The 17,237-nt window shown below is 40.4% G+C and overlaps 1 protein-coding gene across 2 annotated transcripts in view; it reads left to right on the plus strand.

Annotated features, from left to right (window-relative positions):
• The window catches only part of LOC124619229 (serine/threonine-protein kinase grp), a 96,769-nt gene that overhangs the window by 25,131 nt on the left and 54,401 nt on the right, over positions 1 to 17,237 (plus strand). For both annotated transcript variants that reach the window (XM_047145470.1, XM_047145469.1), the window contains 2 exons: positions 6,556 to 6,620; positions 9,991 to 10,116. In XM_047145470.1, the coding sequence (XP_047001426.1) occupies positions 6,556 to 6,620; positions 9,991 to 10,116 (191 nt within the window). The remainder of the gene's footprint in view (positions 1 to 6,555; positions 6,621 to 9,990; positions 10,117 to 17,237) is intronic.

The following is a 17,237-nucleotide window of genomic DNA, read 5'->3' on the forward strand; positions in this document are numbered from 1 at the left end:
CGGATGTTTGTCAATATGGCCAACTCTACGTTCTGAATTTTTTCCTACCTGTGAGAAGAGATGGTTGCTAATAGGAACTTTTATGAATTGTGAATCACATGCAGTATTCTCTTCACCATAAGAATAATACAAATATAAACATTTTCCACGTATTCTTTCGTGTTTGCTGCTATCTCATTTAAATTCCGTCTGCCTAATAAACTACAAAACTAGAGTGATTCAACAGCAAACGCAGAAGAATATACATATCATGTCATGTTTATATTCGTATTATTCTTACGCGTAATAGTGATGGTCAGAAATGAAGCACTGCAATTGACTAGATTTTTAAATCTAAGATGACTCTTAATTTCTGTGCAGAATGTAATGTACTAAAGAGGCGTCTGCAAAGACTTTCAAACGGAGAAAATTTTTCGCTAAACTCTCGTTCAGAACATCTTCTATCATACGCAGTCTATTATTTGGTTCTTGTTGATCATTATCAAAGAAAACAGCAGTGTATTATCAAAGAAAACAGCAGTGTAAGTAACAACAAATAGCAGTCTCTTGCCATTGTTTCGCTAATGACACGATTCCTCTCTCTCTCTCTCTGTTTTTTTTTTTTTTTTTTTTTTTTTTTTTTTCTTTTAAAAAAAAAAAAAAAAAGCTGCGGTAGCACGCACAAAAGCAAGCCGTGCCGCGAGCAGCGGCAGACCGTAAACACTCATTATCAGAATGCGACAAACAATGCATGACACAGTACAGTAATACATCTTCATCTTAGAGTGACGTAAACACCTATAACGAATAGAGCGGCACTTATCAGATCAGAGAAAAATAAGCAATCAATTCAAACCAGACGAAGTACATGAAAAAGGAAGGGTACCCATTTAAATACGGACGGAGTGCCTGACACAAAGCAATGGCTACCTGGTAAAGCTTAACTGCTAAGCCTACGTCTCGAACCAAACTACTGTAGCTGTATCGTCATTCATTCGACCTAAATTGTGTCTCATATTACAATGGACCAACTTTGTTTAGATTTGGAGGTGCGGCCTAAAACCTTTCTCTCCCCTCGAATTGAGAGTCTCATTTCTCAGGTGCGGCTTAGATTAGAGTAAATACGGTAATTCGACTACATTCCATTATCCTCGTTTTGCTTTTGTTGATGTTCATCTTATATCCTCCTTTCAAGACACTATCCATTCCGTTCAACTGCTCTTCCAAGTCCTTTGCTGTCTCTGACAGAATTACAGTGTCATCGGCGAACCTCAAAGTTTTTATTTCTTCTCCATGGATTTTAATACCTACTCCAAATTTTTCTTTTGTTTCCTTTACTGCTTGCTCAATATACAGATTGAACAACATCGGGGAGAGGCTACAACCCTGTCTTACTCCCTTCCCAACCACTGCTTCCCTTTCATGTCCCTCGACTCTTATAACTGCCATCTGGTTTCTGTACAAATTGTAAATAGCCTTTCGCTCCCTGTATTTTACCCCAGCCACCTTTAGAATTTGAAAGAGACTATTCCAGTCAACATTGTCAAAAGCTTTCTCTAAGTCTACAAATACTAGAAATGTAGGTTTGCCTTTCCTAATCTTTCTTCTAAGATAAGTCGTGAGGTCAGTATTGCCTCACGTGTTCCAGTATTTCTACGGAATCCAAACTAATCTTCTCCAAGGTTGGCTTCTACTAGTTTTTCCATTCGTCTGTAAGGAATTCGCGTTAGTATTTTGCAGCTGTGGCTTATTAAACTGATTGTTCAGTAACTTTCATATCTGTCAACACCTGCTTTCTTTGGGATTGGAATTATTATATTCTTCTTGAAGTCTGAGGGTATTTCGCCTGTCATGTACTTCTTGCTCACCAGGTGGTAGTTTTTTGTCAGGACTGGTTCTCCCAAGGCTGTCAGCAGTTCTAAAAGAATGTTGTCTACTCCCGGGGCCTTGTTTTGACTTAGGTCTTTCAGTGCTCTGTCAAACTCTTCACGCAGTATCGTATCTCCCATTTCATCTTCATCTACATTCTCTTCCATTTCCAGAGTATTGTCCTCAAGTACGTCGCCCTTGTATAGACCCTTTGTATACTCCTTCTACCTATCTGCTTTCCCTTCTTTGCTCAGAACTGGGTTTCCATCTGAGCTCTTGATATTCATACAAGTGGTTCACTCTTCTCCAAAGGTCTCTTTAATTTTCCTGTAGGCAGTATCTATCTTACCCCTAGTGAGATAAGCCTCTACATCCTTAAATTTGTCCTCTAGCCATCCCTGCTTAGCCATTTTGCACTTCCTGTCGATCTCATTACACTATTCAAAAGTTTTTGTTTGGGTTTTTTAGAAACTCGTATTATGGCAAATTAGTACTGAAGGCAGACATTTGTGGAATCAGTGTGCATGACTCAGTAATTTACAATATTTGTTTATTTAGCAAGTTAAATATAGAAACAATTTAATTATAAAATATCAGTAAGTAAATGTTTCATAAGCATATTATTTTAGCATACATGGGCTATCGTTTAGTAATGACAAATTGAATAAATTTATCAATAGAGCTCCGACCTGCTTTCTTCATTCTAAATCTGACTGGTGATGGCTCTCACTTAAAACTCCAAAAGACCGGATTGTTCCTGAAGAAGTAACTCAACTGATGTGAACTAAGAGACCATGTAAGTTATACACACGGCAAATAGTGTAGTTGGCAGTGTCATATTTACCGGCACCGTCCAGTGTTAAAGTAATCAAAGCCTTCCAATATAGTGTCACTTTTCCCTTCGTACTTGATGAAGTCAAGTTTTAATCCAACTGGAACTGCACAAACAGAACGTCTTTCTGAGGCCGCAATAATTGGGGTTTCTGCATAATTGTGTTGCCCCAGAAAGGAACTACCTATTCATCACCTGTTTGGTAGGATTTAGTATGCAGCCTATTCGGACAGTATTTAGTAGACAATGAATCTCGCAATATTTATTTTTCAATATCTTATCAATGTCTACAACTAGTTTAAACGTACTGGTACTTCTGTTTGCAAAAGGCTGCACCCTTGACATTTTTCTCTGCTACTTCTGTCACTCCTGTTCCCAAAGCCTGACTGATTACTAGAGGAGGACAGAGACTAAAATAAGAGAATATTTTCTTAAATCTGTTCCTTATGACAGTCTTTTTTCACTGGCAAAGTGTTTCTTCAAATGCTGTTGGCAGTGTTAATACATCAAATGCATCTGTATGGTGGTAAATGGGAACACGTAACAGATGTTTTAGTCACAGTATCTGAAACAGTAATACGTGAATCACCACCACTTTAAACTCCTGGTGCTAAAACAATATCTTCATTGTATTCACTGCTGGATTTGTCTTTTGGTGCTGATATTTCTCCTTGAAACTCTCTAAAGGTCTCGCCAACTCTTCAAAGGATCTGTGCATCTGACGCTCAGGGAAAAATACTTTATTAATTTAAACAGAATAGGAATCTCTAATAATTATTACATAAAGATAAATATCACTTCTATTCCGTAATAATGATTAACTATCACTGAATAGTTTTTGGAACACAATTACTTGTGTGCATAGTAATAAAGTGTCAGTTGTCATTGTATCAGACACTAATGTACAGATTCTTTTGTAGTCAAGTGAGAAATATTAATTTGTGGTATTAAATTTGTCACATTCAGCAGAAGTATTCTTCACAAATATTTCATTGATTATAATAATATACATGGTAAATACATTCACACAAATAGGTACTTCTAATATCGTGACATTGGTTTGTCTGCTTTATGTTGCACGCACTCAGGAAACGGAGCTTAGAATCACCAGTTTGTGCTCCAGACAGTTGAAACTTGCATTAATCCTTATAGTCCTCTGGCATTACAACGAAGCTGCGTCTATACAAAGTTTACTAGTTTCATGTGTGTGTATACAACACGTGGAATTTGAGGTGGTATAGATATCTAATCTCTGCATACTCTTCAACAATGAAGCATGCCTAAGAGAATGTGTGTATGGAACAGTCACATGCCCATCTATGTGGAACAAGAAATAAGGAATTGTTGGACATTACTTGTACTAAAAGAGTGTCTTTTTACAAAAGCCATTAAGTCATACATTGTGAAATGTAATTATATATTACTAACCCTTTTGGTGCTGTCGATTTGTGTACACGCGCTGCTTGGATTTTCCTGCATGTGTGTCCTGAGCTGCTGACCTCACTGCTGCGAACGATTTACGTAAATATCTCACTTAATAAAAAAGTTCAGTATTTATCATACAACATATGTAATGTACTGCATGCTATTATTTGCAGAAAGTCTCATACATTAGCTGAGTGATGAGTGCATTAGGCTGCCATGCAGTGGGCCTGGGTTTGATTAGCAGTTGGGTCAGAAATTTTCTCTACTATCGGACTGGGTATTGTGTTGTCCCCATTTCACCATAGATATGCAGGTCGTCCAATGTGACGTTAGCTGGAAAGACTTGCAAATTGGCAGCCAAACTTAGCCAAGTCGAGTCTCCCCGCCATCAATGCAATACAATATTTCCTTTTTTTTTCCATCTTTCAGTGCTTTAGAAGCTACTGTGCTCTGATAGGTGGAATTGGTATTTATACTTTCTTAATACAAAAATGTATGGTGTACATGGTGCTGCACATCAGATCTTATCAAATAAAGAGCTGGGATGTTCTATGCCACTGTATAAAACCTTTACCATTCAAAGGATTTATATTTTACAATGCCGAAGTACAGTATATGGTCACTTGACTCTCACAAAATGCACTTTACCCATGAAAAAGTGTTCTTTTGTATGGGAATTCTGGGAATTATTTTTTATTGGCTGTGTGTAGAAACTGTGTTTAATTTGATGCAGTGCAGTTTGTATGACGGGTAATGAAATTCAGTTCTTTATTTAGTGAAAATATGACTGTAAGATATCAAAAGAAATTCACCAAATTGTTTTTGAAAAATTGGATGACAAGTAATAAAGCCGTAACTAAAGTCACCCTTACCACGGGATGTAGAGAGCACATTTGTAGCAGTGGGAGAGTTAATGACTGGGCAAACCATTTGTAACACGCTATTGTAAGTTGTGTAACATTTTATTATAAAATTAACAAATTATAAGTGTAAGGTTTTGTAAATGTTTACTTGTCAATATTTGAATTTGTCAAATAACCTTCCATTAGGAAAGTTTAATCCGGTCGATGACTGAGATAAGAATCTCAAAATGGTAGAGCAACAGTCAGTCGTTCCATTTCTAGCTTTGTTAAAGTAGATACCTAAATTTTGGCTAGTAGCTAATTAAAATTCTGAATCTGCTTTAATAAAGCTAGAATGGAAATGATGACTGATTGCTTCTATAATTTCGAAATTTCGATCTGTATTGGTAAAAGATGTTCCACATAAAACTGGTACACCTCACACCCAAGATCAAAGATTAAAGTAATTACACACACACACAGTAATTCTGCAGACATGTTGTTAATTTCTATAGTAATGTTCCAATTACAATCATCTATTGTGCGAAGATTGTCGGCGCATAATTTGCTTTTTAGTCTACCCCATAAGTAAAACTCACATAATTGGGCCGTGGGGCCAGAGGCCTCTGCTGACAAGTTTTGACTACAGGGAACATGTTGTGGGCAGTACTGTGGTTGGTATGTGTGAGCAGTTACTACATCTTCATGGAATACTGCAAAAAGCTACTCTGCATTTGTTAATTGCACATTGATTCAAAGATATCTAGATATCAGGCATTGTTAAGGGGTAATTGGAAAAATATGGGGCCAATAGTATGCATGCCACACAGTGCACATCAAACATGTGTCTTCTCTGAGAGGAGAGATTCTTCATACAGAATATTAGGGTTGCACTGCGACCAGTACCTGCAATTCTTGGGACATGAAATAAAGCTAACATGCTCTCTGTCTCGCTCATGCACACCCCCACCCCACCCCACCTGCACCACCCTCACATGCCTACTCTTGCCTGACATTTGCACAATATACTTATAATTTCATATCTTTTATTACGCAATGTAAGAGGTACACCAACCTGCCTGATAACCTTATCACCAACTTCTGGGCACTTCTCGAAACGTCCACAGGAATTCTGTCTGCAGTTTTAGGAGTCCTCACTGTTGGTCCCATATTCCTCTGCACAGTCTGAACAATCCCGACAGCCGTACATTTCTTGTACAGATCTTGAATAGTGCTGGTTGTGGGGTGTTTCCTACCAGGTTACTTTGCTTGAAGCATTTCTTGACATGTCTTCATGGGGCCTGTCTTTATGTAACCCTCAACAATATCAGATTGCTGTTCTACTACAAATGGCCCCATTTCAGCAACAACTTGATAACATGAACCTCTCACACTTAAGCACAAACACATACTCATTCAACATTCAGACAAAATGCAGTGTACCCAACTCTAGAGACAGTGTTGCCACTTCACACGCAATTTAACTAGAGATGATTAACTGGTAAAAGAGGTGTACTGGTTTCATGTGGGATACCATCTGTTACCTGAATTTGAATGTATAGAATATGCTCAAGTGCTTAATTCTAATAATGTTTATCTTTCCTGTAGAACCAGACCACGGAATGAATGCTTGGGAAGCACAGAAATATTTCAAGCAGCTAATAGCAGGTGTGGTAAGTTCTTTTTGCATTTATGAGTTTAGTGACTGACTATGAACAGGCACTTAGTGTCAGGGGTCCAAATGTGGTAGGAAGGGGAGAAAAAGATGAAAAAGCTACTGCATTACTCAGTCTAGACATGGGCTCATTTAAAAATCGCCCAAAATAATTGTGTTGCCCTCATGTCACAGAAGTTTCTGAAAAATTAATGGAAGAAAGTAAATAATGAAAAGGGATTAAAATATTTTTGCTTGTTAGCTTGTAATTTTGGAAATTGGTTCATTTCACAAATTGATGTCGGTAGGAAAGGTGGGCAAAAAGTAAAGGACTGTTAAATCTTTTTATTTGTTAATTAGTTTTATTCAACTTGGGGTCAGTGGAAAGCTAAACAAATCAACTATAATATAAAATTATTAAAATTTTGGAATTATGCATACAAATATTTACAAATCCATAATAGTCATTTCTCAAGATTGTTGCCATCGTTTGTTATACATACAGAAAAGAAAAGTTGGTAAAAATAGTCTCCATCACACTGTCATTTATTAAAGAAATGAGTGGTTTTCACCTGTAGTTGTAGGCCATCTTCAGGTGGTACTCGATCTGGGTGGTGGTGGTGGTGGTAGTGATTCGAACAGCTGTGCTGACTCCAGTTGCAAAATCAACTGGGTCAGCACAACTGTTAAAGCGTCGTTACTGTCAGCCAGATGGTGCTGTACCGGATGATGGCCAATTATTAGAGGCTAAAATTGCTCACATTTGTAATAAATGATAGTGTGGTAGACTTTTTTCACTAATTTTATCTTAATGAAAGATCACTCTTTCCAATAATGTTATCTGAAATTATGGACACAGATAACTCAGTGTCTGGGAAGAGTACAAAGGTCTGTAGAAAGTGGGTGCCGAATGGAGACACTATCTGATAATGATAGAACAAGAAATGGGAGTCAGTATGAAAATTATAAGAGATCCAGTATTAGCCTAGAAGTCATCAGAGCTTTGAAAGTTGTGTGATCAAACATGAAGGTATAGACCAATTTCTTTCAGAATTTGGCAATGGGGAAGTGACTACTCAAGTTTGTGTGTAGAAAATGATACTGACGAAGTACCACCAGGTTTTTGGATAAATATTGTCCACACAATCCCAAAGATAGCGAGGGCAAATAGTGCAAAAACTAGCATACACTCTGATGAACAGCTCATGCATCAAATTTGTTATCAAGGATAGTGTACAGAAGAAGGGCCTTTTTTTAAAAAAAAGTTGAAGTTCGATTGGATGAGAAGTTCGGCTTCGGGAATGGTAAAGGCACCAGAGGAAGTTCTGACATTGTCCTTAATAGTAGAAGCAATGTTTTTTGAAAGATAAAAGATTTGTCGCCATAGATAATGCCCCGTATTGTGCAGAATGGTGCAAACAAGTCTTAGAAAAATCTAATTGATGTGATGGAGGAGGACTGGTAAAACATAAAAATTGAGACCATGAATTACACAAAGGAAAGGAATTGTACAGTCTTCGAAGCAAAATAACACATAATGGACATAAAAAAGGCAACGTGAAAAGCAGATCACCGGAGGAAAAAAGTTGGCATTCCTGGTGAAAAGAAGTCTCTTATTATCAAACATTGACCTTAATTTTAGGAAGACATTTCTGAGAAAGTGTGTTTGGAGCACAGCATTGTCGGAAAATTGAAAAGGTCGGACAAGACACAATATAGAACTGTATCTAGAAATTTTTTTTTTTTTTTTTTTCATACAGTTTGTTTTTACAGTGTGTACCAGTTTCTTTCAGTTTTGTTCAATCTGTATATTGAGCAAGCACTAAAGGAAACAAAAGAAAAATTCGGAGTAGGTATTAAAATCCATGGAGAAGAAATAAAAACTTTGAGGTTCGCCGATGACATTGTAATTCTGTCAGGGACAGCAAAGGACTTGGAAGAGCAGTTGAATGGAATGGACAGTGTCTTGAAAGGAGGGAATAAGATGAACATCAACAAAAGCAAAACGAGGATAATGGAATGTAGTCTAATTAAGTCGGGTGATGCTGAGGGAATTAGATTAGGAAATGAGGCACTTAAAGTAGTAAAGGAGTTTCGCTATTTGGGGAGCAAAATAACTGATGATGTTCGAAGTAGAGAGGATATAAAATGTAGACTGGCAATCGCAAGGAAAGCGTTTATGAAGAAGAGAAATTTGTTAATATGGAGTATAGATTTAAGTGTCAGGAAGTCATTTCTGAAAGTATTTGTATGGAGTGTAGCCATGTATGGAAGTGAAACATGGACGATAAATAGTTTGGACAAGAAGAGAATAGAAGCTTTTGAAATGTGTTGCTACAGAAGAATGCTGAAGATTAGATGGGTAGATCTCATAACTAATGAGGAAGTATTGAATAGGATTGGGGAGAAGAGGCGTTTGTGGCACAACTTGAGTAGAAGAAGGGATCGATTGGTAGGACATGTTCTGAGGCATCAAGGGATCACCAATTTAGTATTGGAGGGCAGCGTGGAGGGTAAAAATCGTAGAGGGAGACCAAGAGATGAATACACTAAGCAGATTCAGAAGGATGTAGGTTGCAGTAGGTACTGGGAGATGAGAAAGCTTGCACAGGATAGAGTAGCATGGAGAGCTGCATCAAACCAGTCTTGGGACTGAGGACCACAACAACACCACCAGTTTCTTTCATTATTATACAAACTTTAGTTCTTACAATATGGTACACTTTGTGTTTTGGTTGGCCCCTTTTTTAGTATTGTATAGTGTAGTAGGAGTTACTGGGATGATTCCTCTGAAGGCCCATGGCTGATTGCCTTTGCCATCCTTGTACATTACAAGCTTGTGTTATGTAAATGACCTTCTTAATAGTTCTGAAGACCCTAATATTTCATCCTTTCTTCTACAATAAATTTCCTGAATGACCCACAAGATTTTTCAGTGTGGACACAGTTTCAGTCAATATAACTATGAAGAGTTATCATATATGATAATAAATTCACCATATTGTTAAATTACCCTAAAAACAAAATTGCTGAACCCAAAGTGTAAGGTAATAGTGTTCTCCATTATTATTGTACATTGGTTCTCACACCAGATTAGTCTGACTCCCCCCCCAAAAAAGAAGTTAAAAATAAAAACGCATGTTGCTGATCAGGATTTCTACCTATCACAGTCCTTATTGCCATTACCTTCACTGAATTTCATTTGCGCATCTCATGTTGTTACTTATTGTATTTCATAATGTTTGTTTACCTGTGAAAATAAAATTTCTTTTAGATTCTTGTTAGATCTCCTCCCCCTCCCCACCTTACAAAAAACCTGTATTGCATATTTCACCATTGTTTGTAGTTGGTGCCTATGATTTTATACAGGGACATTACTTGAACTGCAGGAATATCTCCACAGCCGTGGAGTGACACATCGAGACCTAAAGCCAGAGAATCTGCTGCTGGATGAACATGATAATTTAAAAATATCTGATTTTGGAATGGCTACAGTGTACAGGATGCAGGGCAAGGTACGTCCATCTGAAAGTCATAAACAGTGTGTCATCACAGTGTATGTAACTCTTACCTCAACCTCGCACCAGTTTCCCTTATCTTCTGCACTCTATTTCTTTCAGTGTATCAAAGGTAGGTCGCCAACCAAGTGTGCCAAATAAATTTTGAAAATATTAATTCACTCTGACAGTATAGTGTAATTGGATACATAAAAACAATCTACTCACCAAGCGATTATAGGACACTTGCCAACAATCTGTCTTTCCTGCTCATCCCGTTTGGGAAGTCTCCCCTGACTGGGTGATGTTTGCAAACACTACTCCTTCCCCTGAACCTCTCCAGTCCTCTTTGTCACCCCTCTTCATTCCTCTTCAACCCTTCTCCCAGGAGGAGGAGGAGCTGCTGGCTCCAAAAGCTTGCTTATAAAAACCCGTGTGTGCGTGCGTGCGTGCGTGCGTGCGTGCTCTCTCCTGCCGCTGCTTGGTGAGTAGATTTTTATCCATCCAACTATATTAATTCACTCCCTGAAGTATGTATAAAAACTATACAGTTAATGTTATGTTTAAGACATTAAGTATTAAGTGCAGTTTTCATGTTGCTCATCAACTATTGAAAACTTATAACCTTATCAAAAGGATGTTTTTATGAGAAATGCTTTTGTTTGTAAGTTGTAGAACCAGAGCTCTGCTTTAATATTTCAGTATCTTTCACATAACTACTTCATATCTATTTTTCATTAAAGACAGTGTTTGTAATAATGCGTTACTATTGCTTAGTACACTTCTTCCACAATGTAGGTGTTGTTCCTACTGAGTCGATAATAAATGCAATATGCTACGTGATGATGATGATGATGATGATACTTTTGATATGGTGCAGAAGAAACCAGCATCGGTGGATTACATAGAAACATAGTGGAAGCAACTTGGTTCGCAGTGGGATGACAATGATAAGACTATTTTTCGCTTAAAAAAATTGAAATAAACCTGTTCTGGGATGTGCGCATTTCCTTGGCTATGCAGTCATCCTCATTCACTTTTGAGGAAACTATTCGGTAAAAAATTTGATTTTTACTCATCTCAAAATAAGATACCACGGCTTGATAATGAACTGGCTCTTTTAATTATTGTGATAACTTTAAAGTAAGACACTGTTCATATTTTGGAAAGTTTGCTGTGAAAAATTAAGTTGCTGCCTGGTTTAAATTTGGTGTATTTTATGGCTGAATAGCTGTGTACGAAATACAGCTAACACATCTAAATTGTTTCAGGCACTGGAAGGGGCCCATTTCTCTTTTCACTCTCAAAAAGGTATTTTGGGAGGTTGGCACCTAGGCGACATGGATGATTCTATTTCTTCCCGTTGTGCGATGTGTGATAGTACCTTGTTTTTCTTTTTCTCATATGGTGCTGTTAAAAGCCGAAACTACAAACAGAAAACGTATAGATAAAAAGGCACTACCAGTCATCTACTGATGATGCTGACTGTATGTTTTTTCAATCTATTTTCCCATATTTCAGGAAACATTGTGAATGGCATAAAAGAGATCTGAAAGCTAAATTCCTTTTCGTTTTGAATGGGCACCTGATCGAAGCCAAGGAGGAAACGTCATAATTTTCTTAATCATGGGCTTCTTCCATTTCTTGAAAAGACTTTAGGGGCCATCATAACGGACACTCCTAACATTGCCGCAGAGGGCTCGCTGCTCTCTGGTGGGTTCGTGCTTCGTTACCACAGGGCCCCAGCCTTCTCCCATGTTGCTTTTTCCTTTCTACGTTCATCTTCTCCTAACCTTCCTCAGCTTTTGCATTTGAGATTTCTCTTTTTCTTCCTCCTCCCTGTGTGCTCCTGAAGGCCAGCCCACGCATCTGACGTGTTAACAAGTGACTGGGTAACACACAATTCCCAGCTCCGGATCGACAGGTAGGGTTCACATGTACCCCTGGTAAAGGCTAGGCCCAGGAAGGGTGATAGCCTGAGCTGTTATTTTCCCGAATTGCAGATTGGTCCCTCTGTCAAGTGTTCGGACGGTGTCACCTGAGGTTTGAACAATCGCCTAAGCCGGGTGCACCCTCTTCTAAAGGGGGCCCCCAGTTGGAAGGAGTGTGCCATCAGAGACATGGACAATCCTGACGATTTTCTCACAATGAACCAACGATTTTCGGTCAGTGGCTACGAAACGTAAACTGAATGAGGCTGACAATTCAAAGACCCTTCCAACTGCACCAAGGTTCCTCGTGGTTTCATGTATTGCAGACAGCCAGTACTTTGCAGTGGTAAATTCGTTTATTATTCAGAAAGGTGTTGATGCAATTGCTGGCCCTGTGAAATCGTGCTCTCATTGACTCAATGACACTTTGCTTCTGGAGACTACTTGTGATTCTCAGGTGCAACAACTGCTTGTAGCTTCATTCCTCTGTGGCTATCCTGTTCATGTCCAGGTCCATCAAAAGCCAAATTCTTCCCATGGTGTTATCTACACTAGGGTGCTTGATAATCTGACAGAGGCAAAATTGAAACATACCTCGCTGATCAGGGTGACATCGTCGTCCATCGGGTGATGAGAGAGGTAGATGGCTTCTTAGTGCTCACATGCACTCCCTTTCTCACTTTTGGTAGAGTGGTGCTTCCGTGTAAGATCAAAGCAGGCCATTAAGTTATCACAGTCCAACCGCACATTCTGAACACGATATGCTTCTACCAGTGTCATTGTTTCAACCACACTTGACTGTCCTGTTGACACCTGGTCAAATGTGTAACCTGTGGTAGGGACACTCAAGAGGGCAATTGTCCACCTCCTTCTCGCCGCTGTATCAGCTGCAATGGCAACTATGCCGCCGCCTCCCACGAGTGTCCCTTGTATCTCAATGAGCAGGCTGTGCTCAAGATCTGGGTGAAGGAAAAAGTACCTTACCCAGTCGCTTGCAAGTTGTTGGATGGTCGGAAACCCTGCAGTCTACCATCTGGCATCCACAATACTGTTCTTGCTAAATCTCATTCCATGGAGGAAATGGCCATGCAACCTCAGATTTAGCACTGCAGTTGTGAAATCGGCCAGCGTCATGGTAGTGTTCACATCTTGTCCTCTAGCTGTGCAATATGCCACAACACTCTCGGCTCGCGGGACAAAGCCATCAGCTACACAACCGGCAGGCCAGAAAGGACAGAAGAAATACTGCCGTGAAGAGTTCCTATGTCCCTCCAGCCAACCAACATCTGAGTCTTCCTCTGCTAACTGGAAAGTTTTGAAGAAGTTAAAGGCAAACAGTTTTCCTTTCCCCATCTTGAACTCTTTGACGGTGTCACCATATGATAGCCTCATCTGGCCGACCTCTGCGTCGCCGATGCGCACCGCCAACCGATTTTCTGCCCTTGACTCCTTAGGCTGACAGCAGAAGAATGCTGATGCTTCTATAGACCTCATGGAGCAGGATCCTCCTGTCTCTGTGCCCTGTAACAGTGTCTTCGAAGGCTGGCATACGCCTTCATTGCCTCCTCATCACGACTCCAATGGAATGTTCGTGGCCCTCATCCAATAAAGAGGATTTATGGCTGCTCTTACAATCACAGCGGCCACTTGTTCTCTGCCTTTAGGAAACAAAATTGCACCCTCACGACCGCTCTGAGCTCTCACATTTCTTCCCGGTCTGTTTTGACCTTCCTCACCCCCCCCCCCCCCCTCTTGTCCTCAAAGTACCCTCTTGTCTGACTTTCTCAATCAACTTAACCTCCTCTGCCTTATCACAGGAGCACCCACATTCCTTTCAGACTCCATGCACACCTGTTCCCATTTGCACCTATCCTTCTGCACTGCTCATCATCTCAAGTGGTCTGTTCTCTCTGACACACTCGATCGACCATTTCCCGTGTGCTATCTGTTTGTGATTCCTACCCCACCACCCTGCACACCCAAATGGCAGCCTACTAAGGCCAACCAGAGGCTTTACTCCTCCCTGGCAAACGTTGATGATCATTTCCCCAAATGTGATGACCAGGTGGAATACCTTACAAACGTTGGCGTTATCACTCAGGAACATTCCGTTCCTTGCACTTCCTCAACAACACATGTCCCGGTTCCTTAGTGTACAGAGGCATGCTGTGATGCAAGTCGCACACAGATATGTAGTCTCTGTGTTTTCAACTGTTATCCTACAATGGCAAACTCCAATCGTAAACAGCCATGTGCACAGTGTCTTCGCGTTCTTTGGGATAGCAAAAAAGCTAGGTGTATTTCACTAGTTCTTTTAACAGTTCCCCTCACTCTGCCTTCGTATGGGCCAACCTCCAACAGTTCTCTGGGACCAGGATCCATTCCCCAATTTCTGGCCTCACAGTAGCAGGTGATATCATGGACCCTATTGCTTTTTCTAATACCTTGTGCTGCCATTTTTCAGAGATTTCGAGCTTCTCTCATTATCATGCTGCCTTACTCAATCGGAAACGAGCGGAGCCGCCCCAGGCGATACCCTTCTCCTCTCAGAATCATGAGTGCTACAATGCCGCCTTTACTGCGAGGGACCTAGATTATGTTCTCACTTCATCCTGATCCTCTGCCCCAGGGGCAAATGCTGTTCACATTCATACCTTTCTTTTCCGGGCAAGCACTTTTTGCTTAATATGTACAACCGCATCAGGGCAGAGGGCACATTTCTCAGGCACTGGCATGAAGCCACTGTTGTACCCATACCTAAGCCCAGCAAGGACACCTTTCTTCTAGCTGCTGCCCCATTTCTCTCACCAGCTGTGTTTGCAAGGTGAAGGAATGTATTTTTCATGCCCAGCTGATATGGTGGCTTGAGTCTCACAATTTACCAACCACTGCACTGTGTGGATTTCAAGCACGACATTCTGCAGTTGACAATCTCCTCACTTTGTCCACTCATGCCATGAAGGGTTTTCTGCAGAAATCCCAGACTCTGGCCATGTGTTTGATTTGAGAAAGCCTAGTGCACCGTTGGAACACTTGTATCCTCCGTACACTCTACACATGGGTCTCCCGTGGCTGCCTGCCCTGTTTCATTCAGGAATTTTTAAAAAGCCCAGTTTTTAAGGTACGTGTGGGTTGTGCCTTGTCAGACAGCTTTACTGAGGTGTGTGTCTAAGGGTTCTATCTTCAGTGTCATCATCTTTGCTATCACATTTAACGCTATAATGGCCCGTCTTTGTCTGGGCATCTCGACTCCCTTCACGATTTTGCCACCTGTTGCAGTTCTCCACGGACCTATCTGAGCGGCACCTTCAGCAATGTCTCGATCATCTTTACTCGTAGAGCTTCAACAGTAGCTTTCGTTTTTCCACTGACAAGACCGTTTGTGTGAATTTCCGGCGGCACAATTGGTTTCTCCCACCATCTTTACACCTTGGGCCTGTTGCTTGTTGAAACCAGGAGATTTCTGGGGTTCATGCTCAGTAGGAAACTTTCTTGATCATCCACTGTATGAGGTCCCTCAATGTCCTAAGTGTCCTCAATGGTACTTCAATGAGTGCAGACCTAACCACCCCCCTCCATTTGTACCAGTCCCTTGTCCGTTCGAACGCATCCACATGTCCGTCCCTCCTACGCTGTCTCAGTACTATCCACCATCATGGCATCTGTTTGGCCACTGGTGCCTGTTGAGTGTCTGCATGCAGAAGCTCACAAACTACCGCTATCCAACTGCTGTGACATTTTCCTCAGCAGATATGTATGCCATTTGTCTGCCACACGTGGGCACCCATCCTATGCCTTCTTTCCTGACTCACTTGATCGCCGGTACGGGGTGCATCCCTCTTCTGTTACCTCCTGGAGTTTGCTTGCGGCTCTTTCTCTGGCTGCTTAACTTCACACTACCTGCAGCTTTCACAGTGGCTGTGAACCCTTCACCACCTTGGCTTCGTCTTCATTAGCTTGCCAAGGACACTACTCCAGTCTCCTATGTCGCCTTCTGTTACATGACCTTCGCATGGAACTTCCTGATAGCACGTTTGTGTACACTGATGGCTCTCTTACAGACCTTGAGTCGGGTGCGCCTTCATCATTGGCACCTGCCAGCACATTTAGACGTGCGTACCCGGTATGTGGTGTTTTTGCATATGCTAATTGGATAAGTGTGTGACGGTACTGTGTGCGTTTGGACAGGTTCTTGTCAGTAACTTAGTACACAACACGATCATGGTGGATTCTTTTTGTTGGAAAAAGGACTTTTTGATGGAATTTATGAATATACACAAAGAGCAACACTGCTTGTGGAAAGTGAGATCCAAAGACTATATAAATAAGAATTTAAAGACCAACGATTATGAGCAAACTGTGACTTTATTGCAGAAAGGAATTGTAGCAAGCGTCTGATAGTAAGTGTAGTGGCAGGCGTCTTCACAAAGTTTATTAACAAACTTTGTGATGCTAAAACTTGATTTCATTTGCTTTGGATCAAATAGTGCCAAGGTGCAGAAAGCTTTGACTACGGTCTGTGTTGTGCGACAGTAATAGTAATTGGTCTATTACCAGCACCACCTTATGCTTAAACATCCTTTCCTCCTTAGTCTTCTTCATCTGCAAGGTCTCTCAGTTCTATTCCAGTTCAAGACACTATTTCCATTTGCATATTTTATGGTCTGTATGATAATTATGACAACAGGGCAGTAACGGTGGGAAATCTTTAAAAAAAAAAATTGACTTGGATGTCTGCGTGCCTTTCTTCCTTGTAATTTTCAGCAATTTCTTAAATAAAACAGGGTGTATATGCTCAGACACAACTGGGAAAAACCAGAGTATTTTTTTAGAATTCAAGGAATTTTTCATTGTTTGTCCTCAGTTAAATCTTTGTAGCTTTGGCTGGTAAGAACTCTAACAAAGAATTTTACTTCAGTCCATTATTGCAGAATAATGTTGCAGCATTAAAAGATAAGTGCGATAACACACAAATTAAACTTTAGTTGCAAAGAAAATGTGCTATTTATAACAGTAAAATAAGGCGCACACTCAAGTGTGTGCTGATAGCAAAATGTCAAAGGCCTCAGGACGAAGGCTGTGCAATACTTCGTAACAAAAAACCACTTCCAATGAACGTGACAGAACTGTTCACACTTCTAATAAGTCGGAGGAATATATTGCGAATGGTGGTTTGAGAAATGTTACTTTCAAAGTAAATTTCCTTTT

This window comes from Schistocerca americana, chromosome 6 (assembly GCF_021461395.2).
Source record: "Schistocerca americana isolate TAMUIC-IGC-003095 chromosome 6, iqSchAmer2.1, whole genome shotgun sequence".
Lineage (NCBI taxonomy): Eukaryota > Metazoa > Arthropoda > Insecta > Orthoptera > Acrididae > Schistocerca > Schistocerca americana.